The sequence below is a fragment of the Antennarius striatus genome, chromosome 6 (assembly GCF_040054535.1).
Source record: "Antennarius striatus isolate MH-2024 chromosome 6, ASM4005453v1, whole genome shotgun sequence".
Classification (NCBI taxonomy): domain Eukaryota; kingdom Metazoa; phylum Chordata; class Actinopteri; order Lophiiformes; family Antennariidae; genus Antennarius; species Antennarius striatus.
Genome location: NC_090781.1, coordinates 9,926,807 through 9,948,579, shown reverse-complemented (window position 1 = coordinate 9,948,579; position 21,773 = coordinate 9,926,807). Strand labels below are relative to the sequence as shown.

Here is a 21,773-nt window from a genome sequence, read left to right as displayed (position 1 = left end):
ATCTGCATGTGCAATTTGTTTTCTTTTACCGGCCCTTTTTTTAAAAACTCCATAGCACCTACTTTTGACCCCATGTTCAGCGGGGCCTCTGAGGTGCCAGCTCGGTATATTGTGGCTTAATGCTGCATACAACGCAAACTACTGTTGTGAGGTGCAAATAAAAATTTGTGATCAGACACTTATTGTATAAACATGATTTTACTTATAAACTTTTCCACCTTCCAGCTAAGCTTTCTGTACAAAGAATGCGGTCAAGGATGATGGATCAAATTAAAGTAATGAAAATCTAATACTAGTAATTTAATTTTTGATACAAAACTAAACCATTTTCAACTATAGTTTAGTTTTGGTTGAAGTTCACCTGCACATCATTAAGTTGGGTTTCTGCATCCTTGCTCATATAACAAATTCTCACAAGATGCCAGTTGAGTAATGGGCTCATATGAGTGTGTTTCTCTGTGACTGATCAAGTGAGTACTATATTCGAGGCAACTTGTCACATCCCTGTTTGATATGAAATATGCACATTAACCACTGGGACAAATGCCGACAGTGGTTTCTATGCAAAGACAGACATCATTTCAAGTACTGCATAACATTTGTTGACTTTGCAGAAAGGCCTAAAATAAAGAAGAGTTTGCAACATACAGCCTTTTTTAAAAGTTCATTATGTTTCTCATAACTGAACAACACAAAACACCAAATGATTTTGGTTTTGTGTGTTATTCAGTTTTGAGAAACACACAAAACCAAATGATTTTTTTATGGGAGATGACGCTCCTTACCCATAAAATACAGACATAACCATTTGAAATAATATTTAGTTGTGTATTCAAACTGTAGTTTCAAATAGCTGCTAATTTTTTACATGGATGACACCAGTGGAAACCAGGCTGGTGAAGAAATAACACGAAGAATTTATCCAAGAGAATTTATACAAGAGAGTGATCACCTCTACGCATTTAGCGCTGTATTTACAAAAATACGTGAAGGCTTGTAAATTGAGAGTGTAACTATGACGTCTCATTAATTTGTGCAGATTATCAAGTTTATCCTGATTCCACAACTGTCAAAATTGTGTGATCTTTAAAGGGAATCATCATTACAGTTTAGTTGCTATGTCAAACTCAGCTGAACACTGTGTTTAAAACAGTGGTGGGCCGTCAGTTCCAGCAAAGCCTTCTTTGGTGGCCTAACATAACCAGAAATCCTAATATTTATTTTAAAAGTTTATTATATTTTAATGCTTTTTCCTTAAATATATTTCAATATATGTATATATATAGTGTACTAGTGGAAACCCGTGGAAATTCCACGATAAAACAATAATATCAGACTTCATACCAAACATATGAAAACAAATGTTTTGGCATTATAAACCAAGCACACCCATCACAGAGTTCACCCACCAGCAGGCAGCGCATCCCGGTCTGACCCAGAACTGGCGTCGGCAGCTTTGGCAAGGAACGTGAATGAATGAATGAATGAAGGAATAAATAAATAAATAGATAAGTATATAAACCTTATGACTCATAAAGAAAGAAACAGACGAGCAAATATCGAACTGTCAAGCGCGTCTTCGACATGGAGCTGTTATCCGTCAGAAAATATCCGGTTTTAACTCCATCCATTCTGTGTGTACATGTAAACATGGGTCACAGCGGTTTTCGTCGCAGGGAGACGCCCCCTGGATAGGAAAGGTTTCGGTTACAGCGTCAACACGACAACGCATACCTGGCGTTTTCAAAAAACTTGACGTTGGCCGGCGTTTTCGTCCCGGATACCTGCGTTGTCGTGTGGATGAAGGGCATAACTGACAAAAAGCCTACGTTAAGTCAACTGACTTGAATGCAGGAGGTCATGTGTCGAATCTCGGTCGGGACAAACATTATCCAGTCAACTTACTCAAATGCAGGAGAGGTGTGGTCTGGAATGCAGGAGGGTGTGGTTTTGAACCCCAGTCATGGCGGACACTATCCAGTGAGGGTCCTTATGCAAGACCCTTAATGCTATACCAGCCTACCTCAGTCATGAGCGAACACAATAAAGAGTCATACCGGCTTGGACGTCACCTGGGTCAACAAGGTTCGCGTCACTTGCTAGGAAACCAGGGCAATCTGATGAGAAATGGGTTACTGGAAAAAGACACACATGGACAAGGGCGGAGAATACGGAGTTATTGGAATGCTACTATAGGAGTAATCCCAGAGAGAGAGGATATATGGGACAGATGTGGAACCAATGGATGCTTCGAAACCCACAGTGAAGGCTAACAAAGAAACAGCTGTTAGCCCAGTGTTCCAACATCTGTAACAGAAAGCTGCTATCACAACTAGAGATGGATGAAATACTACAACAATGTTACGGCAAGGAGGAGCCTGGAAGCCAGGTCAGCGGGGGGATATCACCCCCCCCCCACAATCCGAGATTGGGTACCAAGCCCCAAGAGACATAGACAACCTTAATACAAGAGCTGCTGACCTGATAAGGACGATCGTGACCCAAATGGAAACCTGGAGCCTCCGAAAAATAGCAAAGCTGAGTTGTCAAGTACCTTCGGAAGATCTGCTAGAAGATGTGAATGCTGCAATAAGAACCATCCCCACAGGGAACATAACTAAGACCAGCAAGCTGATTCACAGTACAGCAACAGTAATTCTTGAGATGCTGGGATATAAGATCAATACAGGGCATAACAAGCAATACCCTCCATGGATGAGACGGTTAGAGCCAAGATAAAGGCGACACGGAGAGAAGTCAGCCAGCTAGCCGAGCCACAGAAGGGGAACATGGTGAATAAAGTGGTACCCAGGAAATACAGCAAGCTTTCCATACCTGAAGCACTCAAAACTGCCAAACAGAGACTAACAGCTCTGGCAACCCGGCTGAAGAGATACACCAAGGAGATTGAGGCCAGGAGAATAAACAAGACCTTCTCCACTCAACCAGGCGTACTCTCAGTGGCAGGGAAATAACAGCAGCTGGTCAGACCCACCAAGAGCTGAGGTGGAGAAATACTGGAAGGGCATAGGGGAAAGAGAAGCATCACACAACACCGATGCCCAGTGGCTAATGGACCTGAGAACTGACCACAGCAGCCTCCCAGAACAAGAAGTAATAACCATCTCAATAGCAGACATTCAAGAAAGAGTGTCAAACATGAAGAGTTGGTCAGCACCAGGCCCCAATATGATCCATACATACTGACTAAAGAAGCTGACAGCACTCCATGAGCATCTAGCAGCACAGATGAACCAGCTGCTAAGGGATGGGACACACCCAGAATGGTTGACTGAAGGCAGGACAGTCCTGATCATGAACGACCCACAGAAGGGATCCACCCCATCCAACTACCGGCCAATAACCTATCTCTGTACAACATGGAAGCTCCTGTCAGGCATCATGGCGGCTAAGATGAGTAGGCACATGGATCAATATATGAGCGGGGCACAGAAAGGAGTTGGTAGTAACACCAGGGGAGCCAAGCACCAGCTACTGGTGGACAGAGCAGTACACAGAGACTGTAAGAACAGGCAGACCAACCTGTGCACCGCCTGGATTGAATACCAGAAAACCTACGATTCAATGCCACACACGTGGATACTGGAATGTCTGGAACTGGACACTAAGAGCCTTCATCAAGAACTCAATGGAAAGGTGGAAGACAACCCTGGAGACTAACTCCAAGCCAATTGCTCGAGTTAACATCAAGTGTATACCAAGGGGATGCACTATCACTAATGCTGTTCTGTATAGGCCTGAACCCCCTCAGTCACATCATCGCAAAGAGTGGTTACGGATACTGATTCTGAATAGGGACAGCAATCAGCCGTCTCCTCCAAATGGATGACATCAAGCTTTTGCCAGCAGTGGTGATAGTGCATTTCTTTGGTATATGCGTTGAGGTCCGATTGTGTAGACCATTTCAGAGATGGTTATTGTTGCATGTTTAAGTTCTTTCAGTGTGTGTACGGTATATGAATGTGTCCCGAATTACACACTCTGTGAACTATACTATCACTTTAAATTATAGACATATTCTCATTACCCATATATGAATTTCAGTGAGAAGTCTCTGACTAATAGTATTTAAACCAAAAATGGGCAGATGTTTGGCACAGTTTTCTTGGATGGTCTGTTCTGTCTGTACCACTAACCATACAGACATATTATTTCAGATATTCGTATGAACTATTCTCCAAAAAGTGCCAGAATTACCAGCACAGCCAACAGGTAAAGTTATGTAGCAGACTCTCTACTTTAATCCATGTCTGGAAGGCACTTGGTAGCTGCTTGAACTCAGTCTTTCAAAATAAGCCTTGCAAAATTTGGATTAGGAAGATTATAACTTTACAGGCTTAGGCAACAGTTCATTTTCAGGCCACGCTGTCATTTAAAACCACTCATGCTTGCTCAGGTTTAAGTTGTTGTTTTTTTTGTTTTTTTTAATATACTGTATATTTTTATGTCTGTTGCTGACAACTGACATATCAGCTATTTACATAAGATGCATCTAATTAGTAGGAGACTAACACACCTTCATTGTTAACCTATCCTCATACTGCTGTCCTTTGTGCCTCCAGTTCTTTCATGGTGATATTTTTTCAAATCTGCCACCTCCCCATCACTGCCTAATCTTCACAGATTTACCCTTCATAATTTCTCCAGAATTCAGCCTCTTCATACTCAGCAGGATCATCAGCCGCCATCACCACCATGTAGATTCCATCTTGTTCTTACTAGGGGCAGCTACCTTTCAATCACAGTTTCAGACTTTCTGAAAGGCCATTTATCACATACTCTGTTATCTTGTATCTTACCACTGCATGAATTGGCTGGATTTATATGCATGTCATAATCATATATCTTTTTTTACATTCTAAACCATTGCCATCAACATACCTTCTTATTTATCTTCTGTTTTTATCTGGAAATCTGGATAGCACTATCTCCATTGTGAGGACATTTTACACTTCTGTGATTCCTAAACTTGAGTGGAACTTGTAAAGAAGCTTTGTAGTTATTCTGCACCTTATTCTTAGAGCTATTTGCAGTCTTATCGTAGACTTCAAAGTTTGGCAACCGTATAATGTTCAAGACTTTAGTGAAGTTCATTGAATATAGGCAGTCAATAAGCAGATGTTTTATGCTCCTCTTATCCATGTCTCCCTTACAAAATAGATCTTAATGGACATACGTAAAAGCAAAATAATATGATCTGCTGCAATGAACAGTTTATAAACTTGATACACTTGTCTCCTCCTCTGCTGCTCTACATCTGTGGCTTCCTGCCCATAGGAGCATTGATTTTTAAAAAAAAGTAAATTACAAAAACGCAGTAAACAGTACACTATAGAGAAATAATCATGCAATGAGGAAGATGATGTTCTAGTAGGAGTATATGTTGGAGAGTGACTTTACTTCTGACTACAATAGTGGACCATATGTTCCATCTCCCGTCTGTAGGCAGACTCGTTACTGCCCCTGGATCAGACCAATGAAAATGGAATAGTCTGCAAACAAGTTTCACGGATGGATCCTGTAAGGTACAGTCATTTGTATTGAGGGAGAAAAGCGGCAGGTAGAGGACACAACCCTGGGGGGATGGGGATCAGTGTTGGACTGGATGCCTCCCAGCATCACCTGTCGGTCAGGGAATTGGTAATCCATTGACAGGTGGAGGCGGGCGGTATGAGCTTTTTATGGAGGATTTCAGGAAGGATGGTGTTGATGGACCTGCAGTTCACAAACAACATCTTTGCACACATGCCTTGGAAATGAAGGTGATGCAAGATATAGTGAAGACCCAAGTTGTCTGCATAGTCCACCAAACGCTTTACCTGCTAGGCAAACGGCAGAGGGTCCAACAAGGGGCATGTTATGGACTGTAGTCATCAAAGCAGAATGTCAGTCACAATTTCAGAGTATAGGTAGTTCTACAGACAAACATATTAAGTACATGAACTATCCACAAATGTTTTCTAGCAGATAAGGAAGTGCAGTATATTGATCACACCAAGGAAGCTGTGGGTACAACAGAGAGAAACTAGAAACATAAAATCAAATTCCAGTGGATGCCAAAGCCAAGAAATAGTGCAGCCTTTGACTCCGATATAAACTTTATAGTTCATGTGGAATGTGTGACCAAATCTACTTTGCATCATGTCAATAATGTAGCTAAAATGTGACCATTTCTCCGAGCTACACAGAGACCAGTTCATGCCTATATATGCAACAGTCCAGACTAGTGCGAAGCTCTTCTATCTGGTCCAGTTAAAAAATCATAAATCAGTTACAATTGTTTCGGAACATTTGCTGCCCAAGGGCTGATGATCGCCAGAGGGAGAGAACATGTTAGACCTACTTTAAAATCCTTACATTAGTTGGTTGTCAGTTTTTATGATAGTTTTGATTTTCTTACTTGTCAGTTAAGAGAATCATGAAATAGCAGTGGTCTGTTATGAACAGGGAGGCCTGTCTGGTCGTCCAGGTCTTTTTGTCATTCCAGATGTTGGGTTAACTTGAACCAATATGACCAAGGATGTGACGGCATGGTGAAGGTGTTGATATATGGATTTGGATTTAATTTCATTGTATACTGTTCATATTTTAATTTTTATACTGTTAATATCTATACTGTTTATCTATCTATCTATCTATCTATCTATCTATCTATCTATCTATCTATCTATCTATCTATCTATCTATCTATCTATCTATCTATCCATCCATCCATACATCCATCCATACATCCATCCATCCATCCATCCATCCATCCATCCATCTATCCATCCATCCATCCATCTATTTATAGATGAGTATTTAAATCTGTTTTAAGTTTTTCATGAAAGTGTTTTATTGCATCATTTATTTAATGGTAGTGTCTGGCACTTTCTATCTTAGTTTCTTTTTTGCTGTCTTACATTTTATTTTCTGCGTAGAATTTCCATCTTATTGACATTATTATTGTTGTTGTTATTTATGCTCCTTGTGTATTGTTTACATCTGTAATCTCAGTTTGACATTTCCTGTAAAACAACTAACCTGCAAGAAAATATTTTTACATGTAATAAAGTCTAATTTGACCCCATATTTACTTTGACCTGGACAGATATTGATCCATGTGACAATGGTGGCAACAAATCCTAGCAACTCCAGAAACTCTATTAATCATGGTAAAATAGTTGAAAGAGAGCCAGTCAAGATTTGCCGTCAATAGGGCGATAAGACAACTGGGTCCACGTAATACATACAAAACTCAATTGTAAAACAAAACACACACAAAAAACACTACCAGATCAAACAATACAGATGTACACTAAGACGAAAGAATCATCCATGACCAGAGATGGACAGAGCACTTGACCCCAGTACTTGAGTAAGAGTAAAAATACTTCTGGCAAAATTTAATCCGCTACAAGTAAGAGTAGCCCAGTCAATACATTCCTTGAGTAAGAGTAAAAAAGTACTTGCTTTTAAATGTACTTAAGTATTTTAAATGTACTTAAAGTAAAAGTAAGAGTAAGAGTAAATTCCTATTTTTTTTATCTTTGATGAGAATGGACCTGACTGAATTACTGTCATTTTTCAACAACTCAATGTTTACAGGAAGGACATATCCCAGTACCACAATATTTGTCTCCCCCAGACTGCCTGTCTCCCCCCACCTGTCTGTCTGCCCCCCCACCCCCCCCACCCCCAGTCTGCGTGTCTCTGTGGCCCTGTGTCCGCCAGTCTGTCAGTCTGTAGTACTGTAAAATTAAGTGACAAGAGGTCTCTAGGTGTGACTTTTGTCATTTTTCTTCGGCAAACACAATAAGCATTTGAAAATGTACATTTTCTTGTCTGAGTCCACATTGTCCTTTTTCACTTCTACACTTCTACTGTGATAGGTTTCCTTCTTTGACGAAGGCCAATTTTATTTTAGGGGAGGGGGGGCAAAAAAAACAACAGGCAAACCTAAAAGTAACAAGTATTCATGAGCCTTCTCAGAAATTAACTCGAGTAAGAGTAAAAATCTTTGCCTTGGAAATGTATTCGAGTAAGAGTAATAAGTATGAAAGAATTCTAGTATTTGAGTAAAGTAAAAATCCTCAGAATCTGTACTTAAGTACAGTACTTAAGTAAATTTACTCCATTACTGTCCACCCGTCCATGACACAATAAATAGCTCTACAAAACCTCAACATCTTTGGTTTCTTGGACCTGAAGAAATCAAAAAGTCACACATGTCCTCTGATATATTAGGATGAAAAGGTCTCTTAAATGAAAGGTGATATGTCTGGCATTAATAATATCAAATATAAATATGGGGGGAAAAAAGCCAAACACAACATTTTTGCAGAGGAATATTTGCAAATAGCAGAAAAGGTTATAATGTTGTATATTGTGTAATCTGTTAGGAGATCAACCAGGTCCTCATTCAATATATAAATAAGTTTAATAGTTCAGAAATGTGTGAAATGACCCTGCAACACGGTTCTGACTAGTTTATTTTATAGTTTTAGGTATGGCCAACTGGTTTAGTTGAACATTTGTCCTCCGTTTACCTCTAAGGCTGCTATACAAAACCTTTTTCTTCTTTACACTGAAAAACACGAGTTATCTCCGGACTAGTAACAAACTAGTATAGTGCACATTATCTTCTTTTGGCACATCTTAAAACGCAATTCTCTTTCTCACAATTCTCTTTTCAAAAATATACTCTAAAATTAATTTGAAAAGTGGTAACTGTCACTCTTTTTTTTTATTTTAGGTATAACTAGCAACAATAAAGTGGTATCAATTGAAGTTATTTAGTGATGACTGTTTGAACATTTATAAACCATAGCATTTCTAAAAATTGTGGCAATGATTCTCGCTGTGGATAAAATTTGGTCAGGTCATGTCAACAGCAATAGCAAGGAAGATATGAAAGCACCGACCATCTTCAAGAGGTGAATTTCAGAGTTAAAATCCATAAAAGGCTCAGATAGTTTCAAACTGTTAAAATAAACACCGTCTATCTCTGCCGGATGGTAGCAACAAACCAAACGCGGTTAAAAATACAGACACCAATTGAGTTATATGTGTCCTGTAACTCTGGCCAGTTAGATTTTATTCGTCATTGGTACATCCGGGTACTTTCTGTTTTTGATTGACAGTTGCCATGGCAACAAGATAGAGCATCGCCATTTTGTCAGGAGGGTTTTTTTCCCAGCTCAGTCTTTTCAAATGTTCTCCCTTCCCGCCGGAATAATGCTGTCAGTGGATATATGTTTGACGTTTTTGGATATCGAAATGCGTGTAGTGGATCGGATTAAGAAGATCAAGAGGCCGACTTTTTAACATAGTGGAAACAATTAGGCGGCGCCGCACTAACTCAGTTGTCCGTGTCTCTGGTCCACCGGGCCGGTTCACTGCGCAGGTTTGGACCGCGCGCCATTTTGTGAAAATTGACTCAAAATTCCTAACCCAAATTATCAGAGGACACGGTTTCTGTTTCATGTTTAAAATACTCTGGACTGAACTGTATTGTTATATTTATCGAAGTCACGTTGGTTTATTTGCCAAGACGGCGTTAAATCAGAATTCGGCATAACGTTTATCTAGCGGTAGCCAGAATTGTTAGCTTGAGGCTAGCCAAAGAAGCTACAGCTAGCTCGGGCAGGTAGCTAATGTTAGCTGCGTTCATTTTGTCAACCCACTAGCTAGTTCGCTAAGGTTAGCTGGTAAGTTATGCGAGCTAGTCAACGTTAGCATGTTGGTAGTCAGCTGATACTAACGTCGGTCAAAGTTGTTTCGATCACCGATGTTGTTGCTCAAAACTTGGGAGATGAAATCAATTTTGAATCTGACTGGCGAATAATTCTAGTTTGCCGACCAGAGGACTGGAATTGGATTTAACGTTAACATTACTCGCTAACCGTGCAGGGAGGGGAGAATCTCAAGCTGGATAAGTTTCCTCATCATACAGGTTATTGGACTTTAAATGAAGATCGTGCCATCAAAGGTGAGTGCTATTAGAATGTTACACTTGACATTATGCCTCTTTAATTTATCATTTATATATAAAAGATTTTAGATGCAGATGTATGTTATCTGTAATGTGAATGGTTAACATTCACATTATTATTATCATTAACATTCACATTAACATATGTTAGTTAACATTCATTTGTACAATTTCCTCCGGAATTAATAAAGTATCTATCTATATTAACAATGATGGACGCGACAGTCAAGTCGAGAAGGGTAGCTATGGTATGGCGGCTAGCTAACATTTTGTGGCGGTGCCGATTCCGCGGAAGGCAGCCTAAACGTTTGCTTTCATTCGTTTGGACAATTGTTTAATTTTTATCGCCCAATTGGAACGTTTTTTTTTTTCATGTTATTGTGAGCGACATTGTGCAAACGAAATGCGAGGCTTGAACGGAGAGTCATGCTGGCACAGTGTAATCGTTACAGCTAATGATAACCCCGAGATATAAGACGCTGTCATTGTATGATAAAAACAATTGTTGGCATCCCACCTAACAACCGTTCGTTTGTTGCTATTCAAATCCAAATCGCGTCATCTATTTTACGTGGTTGGTCTGTGATTTGGAGTAATACAATAAGGAAGCACACATTGCTAACCTGGCTAACGCCTGATAGCTAATTTGGCCAACCTGGCTAATGGTTAACGCTGACTTGTTGACGAACCAGCTGAATGGGCCCCACAACCCGCTGGCTGAGCACAGCGTCACTAGCTAGCGTTAACGTTAGGTTGGTGAGAGAAATGCTTGCTTGTCCCGCATTTTTCATGGTAACGTTAACGACGACAACGTTAGCTGGTCAAGACTGCTAACGGTAACGTGAGTCAGAGTACGTTTGCCATTTTTTTTTTTTTTTTACGAGGAATTGGAGGCACACGCAAACGATATGAAGCAGGAGAGGACACAAATTAACTCTGAATATGCTTTTTAAATTCCAACCATGACGAGATCTACCCCATCATCTGTGAGTATAGAGATAATCGGCACCGTCTTCGTACACGAACCTCAGGCTTTTAATTGTTTTTTTGTTTTTTTAGGGGTTACATTCGATTCAGCTGTGGAATGGATCTTATCAGTTGGGCGTGAGAAGATGACACATAGGCTTATTACAGAGGTCTTTAGCTATCACTTATGAGATGATATGGCTACTAATAGCAAGCTAGCCGTCGTTATATTTACACCTAAATAGGCCCGTTGATGCCGTGATGAGTCGAGCCAGGAGAGGAACTGTTCATATGTCAGTACTGAAAATGAAGAATAATCTCATGTTAAGGAGACTAGAGAGCTATAAGTGCGCTTGCGAATTGTATTTTTTGTCAAATCCATCTTTATTTTTGAATTAAGATTATTCTTTTAAACATCAGAATCATACTATTATGTTAGTCCTGATATATTTTCAAAATTGCCACAAACCAAACTTGGAGTTCCTGATTAATTTGCATAATCTTTTACGGTAAGTTTATTCGAGCTAGTTTGCTTGTGTGTTTGTTAAAGTAATTTCTTAAAGTCACAATAAATAATATTAAAGTGTTAAATCTCATCTTTAGCCATTCCATGTTTAATTTCACTAAATTCTGACTATTTTTATTAAGAGTTATGTCGTCAAGGCCTCTCTGAGAAAGCTATTTGTACTGTCAGTTTCAGAAGAGCCTCTTTCATTTTAAAAATTAATTGTTGCAGCATCATTTGCCATTGGCTGGTTTTCTCTAAATTATATATTTTTAAATTCCTGTGTCATTCATATGCTCAACTGAAGTTGACAGTTTGTAAAGTTTTAGATTGTCCGGTGTCCTTTAGAGATACTCTGTTACACCCTCTCAAAATAAAGTTGAAGTACTATGAAGTTAAGCCCAAACAAAGGTGCACAATGATCATGGTATCTTTTTATTCTTTGTAGTGGGTTGTGGTTTGCTGCTGGACTCTCCTCCCAGGATGATATGAAATTTTACTGGCAATGATGCGTCCAGGTTAGATGCTGTATATCAACCCTTAATGCTTTGGTGGGAGATGCTTCAGCAAAGATCTTTTTATGCTTTATTTTTTGTTCTTGATGTTGAAATCCAGTCAAGAATTTAAGGTATAGTTAAATAGGAAAAAAGTGAAGAGTGCTCAGTGTTGTTTATGAGTCCATAAAAACTAAAAAATACAGTTTAAAACAAATTTATTGAAATTTTTAAAATATCTGTATAGGTTCAGAGTCCACTGAACAAGCAGGAAAATAGACAAAACACTAGTCATGACACATGTTATTTTTAGCCATTTCAATTTGAAGTGCAAAAACCTTTTAGATATATATATTGTCATATATATATATGTATATATTATATAAGATATATTTATATATGTAGAGAGATAAATACAAAATATAGACTTTGCTTATGTCTTGCATTTCTCTTCTGTCAGTGAATGTGTATTTTTTTTTCCTTTTCCAAAGCTGGGTCAGCTTTCTGAAAGCTCTCAGATAGAGTGCAGGTTTCGGGCTGTGCAGCTATTTTGCTGTCAGGCTCTTGTGTTGAAAGCAGCGTCTAAGTGTGCCAAAGTTCAATTTTATTTCTTGTTTATTTCTTGTTTTCTCATTGGAAAATGGGAGCAGCTCTGCCCTGGCAACAAAAGTAGGCTATTTGCATACTGCGTTGTGATTGGTCTGTGCATTGATGGGCTTGCCAAATCACGCTGTATCTCTGTGGTGATAGGCTATGCTAATTAGGTGCTGTTGCTGGGATTCTGAATAGTGGTTACTGTGTAGCACTGGTGAATTGTCTTGTCTGGTGAGAGATGCTGATAGCTGAACATGCTATTTGATAATTTTTTGATTCCTTCTGGCTTAAAATGAAGGATGATTCACTGTCTAATGTGGAGATGCTTTATTTTCTCCTCTTTTCACTGTTAAATCTCCTTTTCTGCTCCTTTTTCTTCACAGAGGTTGATATTTTACTGTTCTGATTTATTTTTCTTATCTTTTGACACATTTTCTGATTTTCCCTGCTGAACAAAAGACACTGTATTAATCTAACATTTAGTAAAAACTAATCTATCCTTGTTATTTGTGTTAAAATATATTGATCATAAGTGCCTGTGTTAAATAAGATTGCTCTATTTAACATACATGTAAATACTACAGATGCACATTTTGAATGTATATTGCTTTTCCAAAAGGCAATTTTGATATGTTTGTGATATTTAAAAAAATCCAGACTGGTTAGATTAAGGAGTAAGTAATGTGTAGTTATTATAGATCATGCAGTAAGTAGCAAATATGTTTCAGTGTTTTAAATCTTTGCAAAAAAATCACTTAAATGAAAAGCAGCACAGCTATTTCACACTGAATACTCCATTTTCTTTGTTTGGTTATGTTTAATGTTGAAATAAGGTAATATGCAACTCATAGCAGTGTTAATTTTCTCCAGGAGGAGAGACTTCAGCATGCAAACCTTCGTCCGTCCGGCTTGCGCCCTCTTTTTCTTTACACACTGCTGGTCTTCAGATGGCTGCTCCAATGCCCCATACGCACCAGCAGTACAGTGACCGCCACCAGCCAAGCACTGACCAATCTGTTACGGTCTTACCGTACAGCGACCAGACACCACAGCTCACTGCCAATCAGGTACACTAACCATGCCCTACCCCAGATCTTGGATTTCTTTGTAGGCTGAGTGTGAAATGTTACATGAATTGAAATATTTCATGTGATATGAAGGACTGTTTCCCACTTTACTGCTGTCTCTAGGGAGAGTAGCTGCTTGTTGAATGTTCTTTTAGCTTAGCCATATAATATCAGAGTTTATAGTATTCAATTTAATAAATTGCCATTATATTAAGTTATTTGGAATTTAGTTACTTTAGAAAAGTAAATTAATATTTCTTTGTTTATTAAAAAATTATAATTGTTTTTGTTTTGATTTTTCAGAGGCACATGCCCCAGTGCTTTCGTGACCCAACTTCAGCTCCCCTGAGGAAGCTCTCCATTGACCTTATCAAAACATACAAACACATCAATGAGGTGACTTTGTTTTTCATTAAATGCATTTAACTTGTCATTTTTTTAAAATTCCATCATATTCTGTGAGACATTCAAGTGTAACAGAATATTTCTCCAGTTCTGGTTATTTTAATGGCTTTTTGTTAATTTACAGGTGTATTATGCAAAAAAGAAGCGGCGGCACCAACAGGGTCAGGGTGAAGACTCTAGTCACAAAAAAGAGAGGAAAGTCTTTAATGATGGCTATGACGATGATAACTATGACTACATCGTCAAGAATGGGGAGAAGTGGATGGACCGCTATGAGATCGATTCCTTGATAGGAAAAGGATCCTTTGGACAGGTGCATAATTCTGAATTTCAGGCACAATTAATGTGACTACATGTGACAGAAAAAAAAGTTATAGTTTGGAGAAACAACAGCTATACATTGAAGACTTCTCATGACATTTGAATAGTTGATTTGATTTTGGAAAGTATTAATGTATTCGCTTATGCTGGCTTTTTTAGGTCGTGAAAGCTTATGACCGTGCTGAGCAGGAGTGGGTTGCCATTAAGATCATCAAGAACAAGAAAGCTTTTCTCAATCAAGCCCAGATTGAAGTGCGCCTCCTAGAGCTCATGAACAAACATGATACAGAGATGAAATACTACATCGGTAATGCACTAGTGAAATTTGCTCCTGATCTGACAGGATATGTTTAAAGGATCTCTGTGGGTTTGACTAACACTGATGTAATTTGTTTTTCTGCAGTTCACCTAAAGCGTCACTTCATGTTCCGGAACCACCTCTGCCTTGTGTTTGAGATGCTTTCATATAACCTGTATGACCTACTCCGAAATACCAACTTCCGTGGAGTCTCACTTAACCTTACCCGGAAGTTTGCCCAGCAGCTATGCACGGCGCTGCTCTTTCTGGCCACGCCTGAGCTCAGTATCATCCACTGTGACCTGAAGCCTGAGAATATCCTCCTCTGCAACCCCAAGAGGAGTGCCATCAAAATAGTGGACTTTGGCAGCTCTTGCCAACTGGGACAACGGGTATTTCACTGTGGTTTTCTCTATCAGTTACAGAACTGCATTTTTGCATCAACGTCCACGGGATGTGTTGTAGCAGTTGGCGAAATGAATGGGTAATTCAAAGTTAAAAGACAAATGGTGAATCTGACTACATGTCTTCTCCTTTGTAGATATACCAATATATCCAAAGTCGCTTCTACCGTTCCCCAGAGGTGCTGCTGGGAATGCCCTATGACCTGGCCATTGACATGTGGTCCCTGGGTTGTATCTTGGTGGAGATGCATACTGGAGAACCTCTCTTCAGTGGAGCAAATGAGGTATAAAGAACAGAAATACTTCTCAAATTTGTAGTACAATTAGAATGGAAATTGTTTTATTGACATTGATTCGCTTGATGTAGTTGATGGATATTGTCTTGCAAATCTCAAAAAATCAATGAAGTTTACAAAACTTGATCACACTTCACTAACTTGTCAAATTGTTGAAGGTTATGTCTTCAGTCATTTTGGCCAGTTCTCTGAGCCCAAGTATTTTTACTGTACAATTTTCTAACTTGAAATTTGTATACAAGAAATAAAAATGTCTCTATATTGAAAAAAATATGTATCTTAAATTTAAAAATGCACAACATTAATGTTCTTGAATTTTAATTGCTTAAATTTCATCAGGTGGATCAGATGAACAAAATAGTTGAGGTTCTTGGTATCCCGCCTAATCATATAATGGACCTAGCCCCAAAAGCCAGGAAGTTCTTTGAGAAGCTTTCTGATGGTACATGGAGTGTTAAGAAGACCAAAGATGGCAAAAGGGTGAGCTTAGTTTTTTAATTTATGTGGACTCTGACATAAATGTGTGTTCAAAAAAATACAAGTTACCACTGTATAAATCTCCTAACAAATGCGTGCTTTGTCTTCACCAGTATAAGCCTCCAGCATCGAGAAAGCTCCACTCCATCCTGGGTGTGGAGACAGGGGGTCCAGGTGGCCGGCGGGCGGGGGAGTCTGGCCATGCTGTTGCTGACTACTTGAAATTCAAGGACCTGATCCTCCGGATGTTGGACTATGACCCCAAGAGCCGCATCCAACCCTACTATGCCCTGCAGCACAGCTTCTTCAAGAAGACTGCGGATGAGGGGACCAATACAAGCAGCAGTGTGTCTACAAGCCCCGCATTGGAGCAGTCCCAGTCTTCAGGAACCACCTCCAGCACCTCCTCTAGTTCAGGTACAGTGTTTACCTCAAGTAGTGAAAAACATTCACACATTGCAATAATTATGTGTGGCAAGATGAGAAATGCTTGGTATCATCCCCACAGTATTTTTCTCTCTCTGATAAATATAGATCACGTGACCCTTTTAGACAGTCTAACTAGTTACTCGTATTAAGGCATTATTATTTGACAGATTTTATGTTAAAGCGTCTTTGTTAACATCAGGAGGATCATCTGGGACAAGTACCAGTGGCAGAGCAAGATCAGACCCCACCCATCACCACTTGCACAGTGGAGGACACTTTGGCACGGCTCTGCCTGCTATCGATGGAGACAGCCTCTGCCCACAGGTTAGTAAATTACTGAGACTGATCTGAAATTTTAGCTGACATTCAGCAGTGATGATATGGTCTCATGAAGGTGTTGATAAATCCCCCTGTTGATAAATCCCCCTGATATATATTAACAGGGGGATTAACATAAACAATATATTTCTTTGAAATATATTGTTTATTTCAAGTTGCTTCATTGTTGCCGATGGTGTGATTCTTTAAGTGACAAATGTCAATGTTTCATTATTCTTGTAAGTAATATTGACCAAAAAATATCATGGTTCCCAAATTCAGAGTTGTGTCATCCTTTAAACTTAAGTATACTTATATTTCTTATGATGCTACGTGGTCAAGAAGAGAAACTATTTCAACAACTTCCATCAGATTATACCATTAAAAAATAAAAACTTGAATCATGTAACTGCACCCATATTCCACAACTAACTCCTTTTACTTGCTTGACACTGACAGGCACGACAGCCTTATCCACCCCCACTGGTGTGGGGAGGTGGTGTTGGACCAGAGTCAGTCACTGGAGAAACCCACCCAGTCCAGGAGACAACATTCCATGTTCCCCCTCAGCATCCCAAGGCCCTGCATCCCCACTCACATACTCATCACCACCACGGGCAGATGATGGCCACACGCCCACGCCCACGCCACTACACCTCCCCAACACACAGCTCCTCGACACAGGACTCCATGGAGGTGGTTCATGGCCATCTGTCCATGACCTCCCTGTCTTCCTCTGCCTCCTCTTCCTCTACATCTTCCTCTTCCACTGGGAACCATGGCAACCAGGCCTACCAGCTCCGCCATTTGCCTGCTGGAGCCCTTGACTTTGGTCAGAATGGTGGGCTGAGCATGGGGCTAGGTGCCTTCTCAAATCCGCGGCAGGAGACTGGCATGGCGGCGCACCCTGCTTTCTCCATGGGCACGAACACAGGGCCTGCCCACTACCTAGCGGAAGGTCACCTGGGCATGAGGCAAGGCATAGACCGGGAGGAGTCTCCAATGACTGGAGTGTGTGTGCAGCAGAGTTCTATGGCCAGCTCGTGACTGCACTGACATTTGGCTGTGTGTTCCCCCCTGTGCGTCATTTTTAAGGTGGTGTTTTTTACTACAAGGTGTGTTGAGAACAAAAGCTGCTCACGTCAGAAGGGAGATATCACTGAACCGCTACTACAAAGAAAAACCTTTGTTAAAAAGTATATATGTAATTTTCATCTGTTTATTTTTTTGGTTTTTTTTGTTTTGTTTTTGTTCCCCCCTCTTTTTTTTGTTTTGCAATCATTAGGCACAAAATAATACTGCTGAACAACCATAGTGAGATTGAGACATCCATTTTACCATTTCATCAGTTTCATGTAATCACCATATGGTATTGTATGGCAAAATCTAAAAGGAGCATTTCAGAGCAAAGTTTGAAGCTGTTCTGCAGGTAGCTGTTGGTGATGAAATGCTTGGCGTCCTCTTCAGTTCAAACTGGGGACTGCCTGACATTACTGTTCCACTGGTTTGTCATTATTTTGCCCTTTTTTTAAGTGAAATTTCTCGTAAAAGCTGCTTGTGAATCCTGTAGCTTGACAATGAGGGAAGTGTTTGCGGTGATATTTCTTGTTGTTGGTCGGTATTGTGTAACTCTGTTAAAGGGGAGCACATAGCAGTGGAGTCCCTATAGCGTGTGCTGGCCAGGTGGAGAGGAGACCCTGCAGGTGGATACTGATGCCAACTGGGTCAAAGAGGGCACCACCCCACAGGCCTGGAGGCCCCGTAGTCCTACGAGCTGCAACTGGTTTCTGCACAGATGAGAGCAGCATTGGGCACGGGAGAAGAAAGGATCCAGCCCAGTCAAAGGAAGACAGTCAGTGGTTGGGGCTAGATAACCCTTTGGCCTTATGACTCATGGACTTGGAATGGGATGGAGCTGGACATTATCATTTGAATTAAGATGGCTTTTCTCTATTTTTCTCTGTAGACAGCCCTTAATTCTTTAAAGAAATTAAAACAACTTAGAAAAGGTAAATAAGAATGATAATTTGAGGCCTTTCTCAACAAAGATTTCTTCTTCAGCAGGGCCCCACATAACAGGGTCATATTGTACACAACAACCTCCTAAACATTACTTCCTTGAAAATCTTATTCACTGGTTAAGGATTTTGCAGTGGAAAGAACTATCTATTCCAGAGTCTACCCTTTTATGTTTTGTTATTTTCCCTTTTGCATGTAGTTCCTCATCAGAACCACCTGCACAAGTCTCTCCATCCAAAACTTGGAAACTGAAGAAAAAAAATGAGTTAAGTGACTGCCTTTTTTCTCCTCAAATTATGCTGTGAATTTTACAAGAATTTATTTTCCCTTTGGATATGTTTTTATACCAAAGCAGTTGTTTTATAGCATATAGGTGTCTGTAACCAATAATGTAGCAGTTCACCACTTTGACGTAAAGTTTATCAAGATCTTATTTTAACGTCAATACAAACAGCTGCAATATATTACTTTAGCAAAACTGGAGACCGTTGTGGAGACCGTTGGCTATTGTGTATTCTGGCCAGATTTGTTTGCAACGTTTTACCAAAACTGTTTCCATATTAATTGGTAGATTATTTTGGGAGTCTTTTAAACTTTGGTATGTTAGAGAATTTGGTAGTTACTCTGCAGGCTCCGGAGTAGCAAGATAGAAGCTGATGGTTTAAAAAAAGGAGACTAATGCGTTTTATTTCTGTGTCGTCGTTTTTCTTTTGACCCCATCATACTATTTCAAAGGGTTTTGCTGCCTTTCATACATCATTTGGTCAACTTGGCTAGTTTCTGCTGTGAACCAAGACTTACTGTCACTCTGGCAGAAAAGGATAATTGTGGCAAATTGGTTTGTGTAGAGTGGTATTTTTCTGATTTGGAAGGGCATTTCCCCCATGATTGTTGTCCTATTCAAAGGGAAAGGGTGTCCGTCAGCCCACAGTCACATGCTTTGCTTAGGCAGACATGCATGTCCTCAAAACATTACAGTCAGTAACATTTTTTTTTTTTTGTCGGGGATTTTGAAAAGTGCTTTCTTTCTTCTGTTGTTCATTTTTACCAGCTTTGAAATTAGATGGAAAAACCAACCCACAGCCACCTTTCAAATTAATCGCAGGTTACAGGTCATGTTGTTGTCATTCTAAAGAAGCCATGGTAAGAGATTGTTGTATTTCCACGATACAAATGTAGAGCTACCTATATCGATTGGGGTTTTATCTGGATGTCAAGGTTAATTGCAAAATTGCAATCATTTTTCATACCCCGCAGAATTTGAAACATTAAGAAATTTCCAGTGTTTTTAATACTGGTACTGATACTGGTACTAAACATTCCAAAAATAAAGACTGAAAAGAAAAAAATTGACTGCAGTGACTTGTAAGTGTGCACCTATTTCAGATCATGCTTATTGACCTCTTATTTAGAGCAGTTGTCATGAAATGCAGCCCCTTTTTAATAGTTGAAATAGAATTTATGTATATATTTATATTTTTTTAATAAAGGAAGTATAGAACTTACTACCTTGCTCCTGCTGGTATGTTGATTATGTTTGTCAATTTGGTGACCATTCAGTGGGCAGGAATTCCTGTTTTCTTAGTGGCAAAACCTTGCCTTTTGGCAAAGGTACTTGACTACATCAGGACAACACTATGAGGTAGGGTTTGAATCAAACAGGGAAAGCTAGATCTTCAAACCTTAATAATTTTCACAGGGTATATTGTAAGTGCATGTACATCACAAACTTTACGTTTTGGTTTTATGAGAAGCACATGGTTGGAGAAAAGGTTCCATTTTTCATAAGCCTGTTGAGTTTGTGGGTTATATACAAACACATATACTCGTTGACATATCTGAACACCCAACAGAAGTTGAAACCCTCTTATTTAATTTGGATTTACCTTTTTCATTTTTAATTTCACATTTTTTCACTTTTTTTGTACATGCAACATGCACTATAGAATTGAACAGCATGGGGGAAAGGATAAGTCCATGTATCCACAGATTGTAAGATCTAGTCAAGACTTTGCTGTGTTTATGACAATGCCCTTTGTATTATATTAAGACAGTCTTATGTATGATATATAAAAAGAAGTTAATTGAATTGCTCTGTGTGTATTTCTTGTTCTCTGACAACCCCATATATATGACCTACTTGCATACAGTCTGCATCCACAACAATTTATACGTAATTCACAGAAATAATAGGCGTGCCCTCAAGAAAAAAATAACACGGTGGTCGGTGTGTAATTTGTATTATATAGCAGGTCCACTCACAGAGGTTAGGCTCGTTGGTCTAGGGGTATGATTCTCGCTTCGGGTGCGAGAGGTCCCGGGTTCAAATCCCGGACGAGCCCTGTGCTTTTTCCGGGTTAATTAACTCAGTTGTTTCTTTACTGCTTTCAGCATGTTTGGAAACTGCCCCGGTTCGTATTATGTACAAGTACCGTTTTGGGGTGATAATCTATGTACATGAGACTCACGGTAAACCTGGTGAAAAAGTTATGGTCTCTATGTGAAGTTATACCTTGACCTACATTGATAATTTTTCCAGGCGATGTGAATCGAAAATCGACGCAAGTCCCATTATCTTCTCTCCAGGCTAAACTGAAAATAACACTTCCTAGGGGCTAATAATGTAATATTATGTTTTCATTCTTATTTAATTTACAGTAACATGTATTTTTTGTTTACCGACGTATAATAGAGAACGACATAATTGGAATCGAAGTAAATCGAGGTTTACCTAAATGTGGTATAATTTTTTTATACAGAATCGCAGGACTGTCCAAACAAAACGAGGGCTCGTCCGGGATTTGAACCCGGGACCTCTCGCACCCTAAGCGAGAATCATACCCCTAGACCAACGAGCCTCATGAAGTATTCATGCCGCATAGTCTATCATTACCTGTATTTAAGTGACTAAGCGCTTTCGTCTTTTTCTTTTTTTTTTTTTACTAACTATTGACACTGCGTTCATGGAAACAGGGTAACATTTCCTGAAATATTAGCTGAATTGTCTATCCTGCTACAACGATTGCGTGACCCAACCTAGTCTCGTTATGATTGGTTACTATATCCTACAATCATGTGATTGGTTAGCTTTAGCAACGAAGCCGACAAACGGGAAAAAAAATCGTTTAAGCCAATCATAGGCCGACTACGGCGTGTCATACAGAATTACATGTCATCTCTGCTGTA

General features: G+C 39.5%; 1 protein-coding gene and 2 non-coding genes across 4 annotated transcripts; 2 read left to right on the top strand and 1 right to left on the bottom strand.

Annotated features, from left to right (window-relative positions):
* The first annotated feature begins 9,167 nt into the window (after positions 1-9,167).
* Positions 9,168-20,676, top strand: dyrk1ab (dual-specificity tyrosine-(Y)-phosphorylation regulated kinase 1A, b). 2 transcript variants are annotated; one of them, XM_068317326.1, is made up of 12 exons: positions 9,168-9,991; positions 11,914-11,983; positions 13,424-13,620; positions 13,924-14,016; positions 14,150-14,338; positions 14,506-14,653; positions 14,750-15,036; positions 15,186-15,332; positions 15,684-15,824; positions 15,935-16,238; positions 16,450-16,574; positions 17,028-20,676. In XM_068317326.1, exons 2-12 carry the CDS (start codon positions 11,971-11,973, stop codon positions 17,613-17,615), a joined length of 2,232 nt encoding a protein of 743 aa, XP_068173427.1. In that variant the 5' UTR covers positions 9,168-9,991; positions 11,914-11,970; the 3' UTR covers positions 17,616-20,676. The 2 variants fall into 2 exon arrangements, with proteins under 2 accessions (XP_068173427.1, XP_068173429.1); XM_068317328.1 differs by lacking the exon at positions 11,914-11,983.
* Positions 20,677-20,857: 181 nt separating this feature from the next.
* trnap-cgg (transfer RNA proline (anticodon CGG)) lies at positions 20,858-20,929 on the top strand. The gene has a single exon. It is a non-coding gene; the product is annotated as a tRNA-Pro (tRNA).
* Positions 20,930-21,373: 444 nt separating this feature from the next.
* Positions 21,374-21,445, bottom strand: trnap-agg (transfer RNA proline (anticodon AGG)). Its single transcript has one exon. It is a non-coding gene; the product is annotated as a tRNA-Pro (tRNA).
* Between the last annotated feature and the right edge of the window lie 328 nt (positions 21,446-21,773).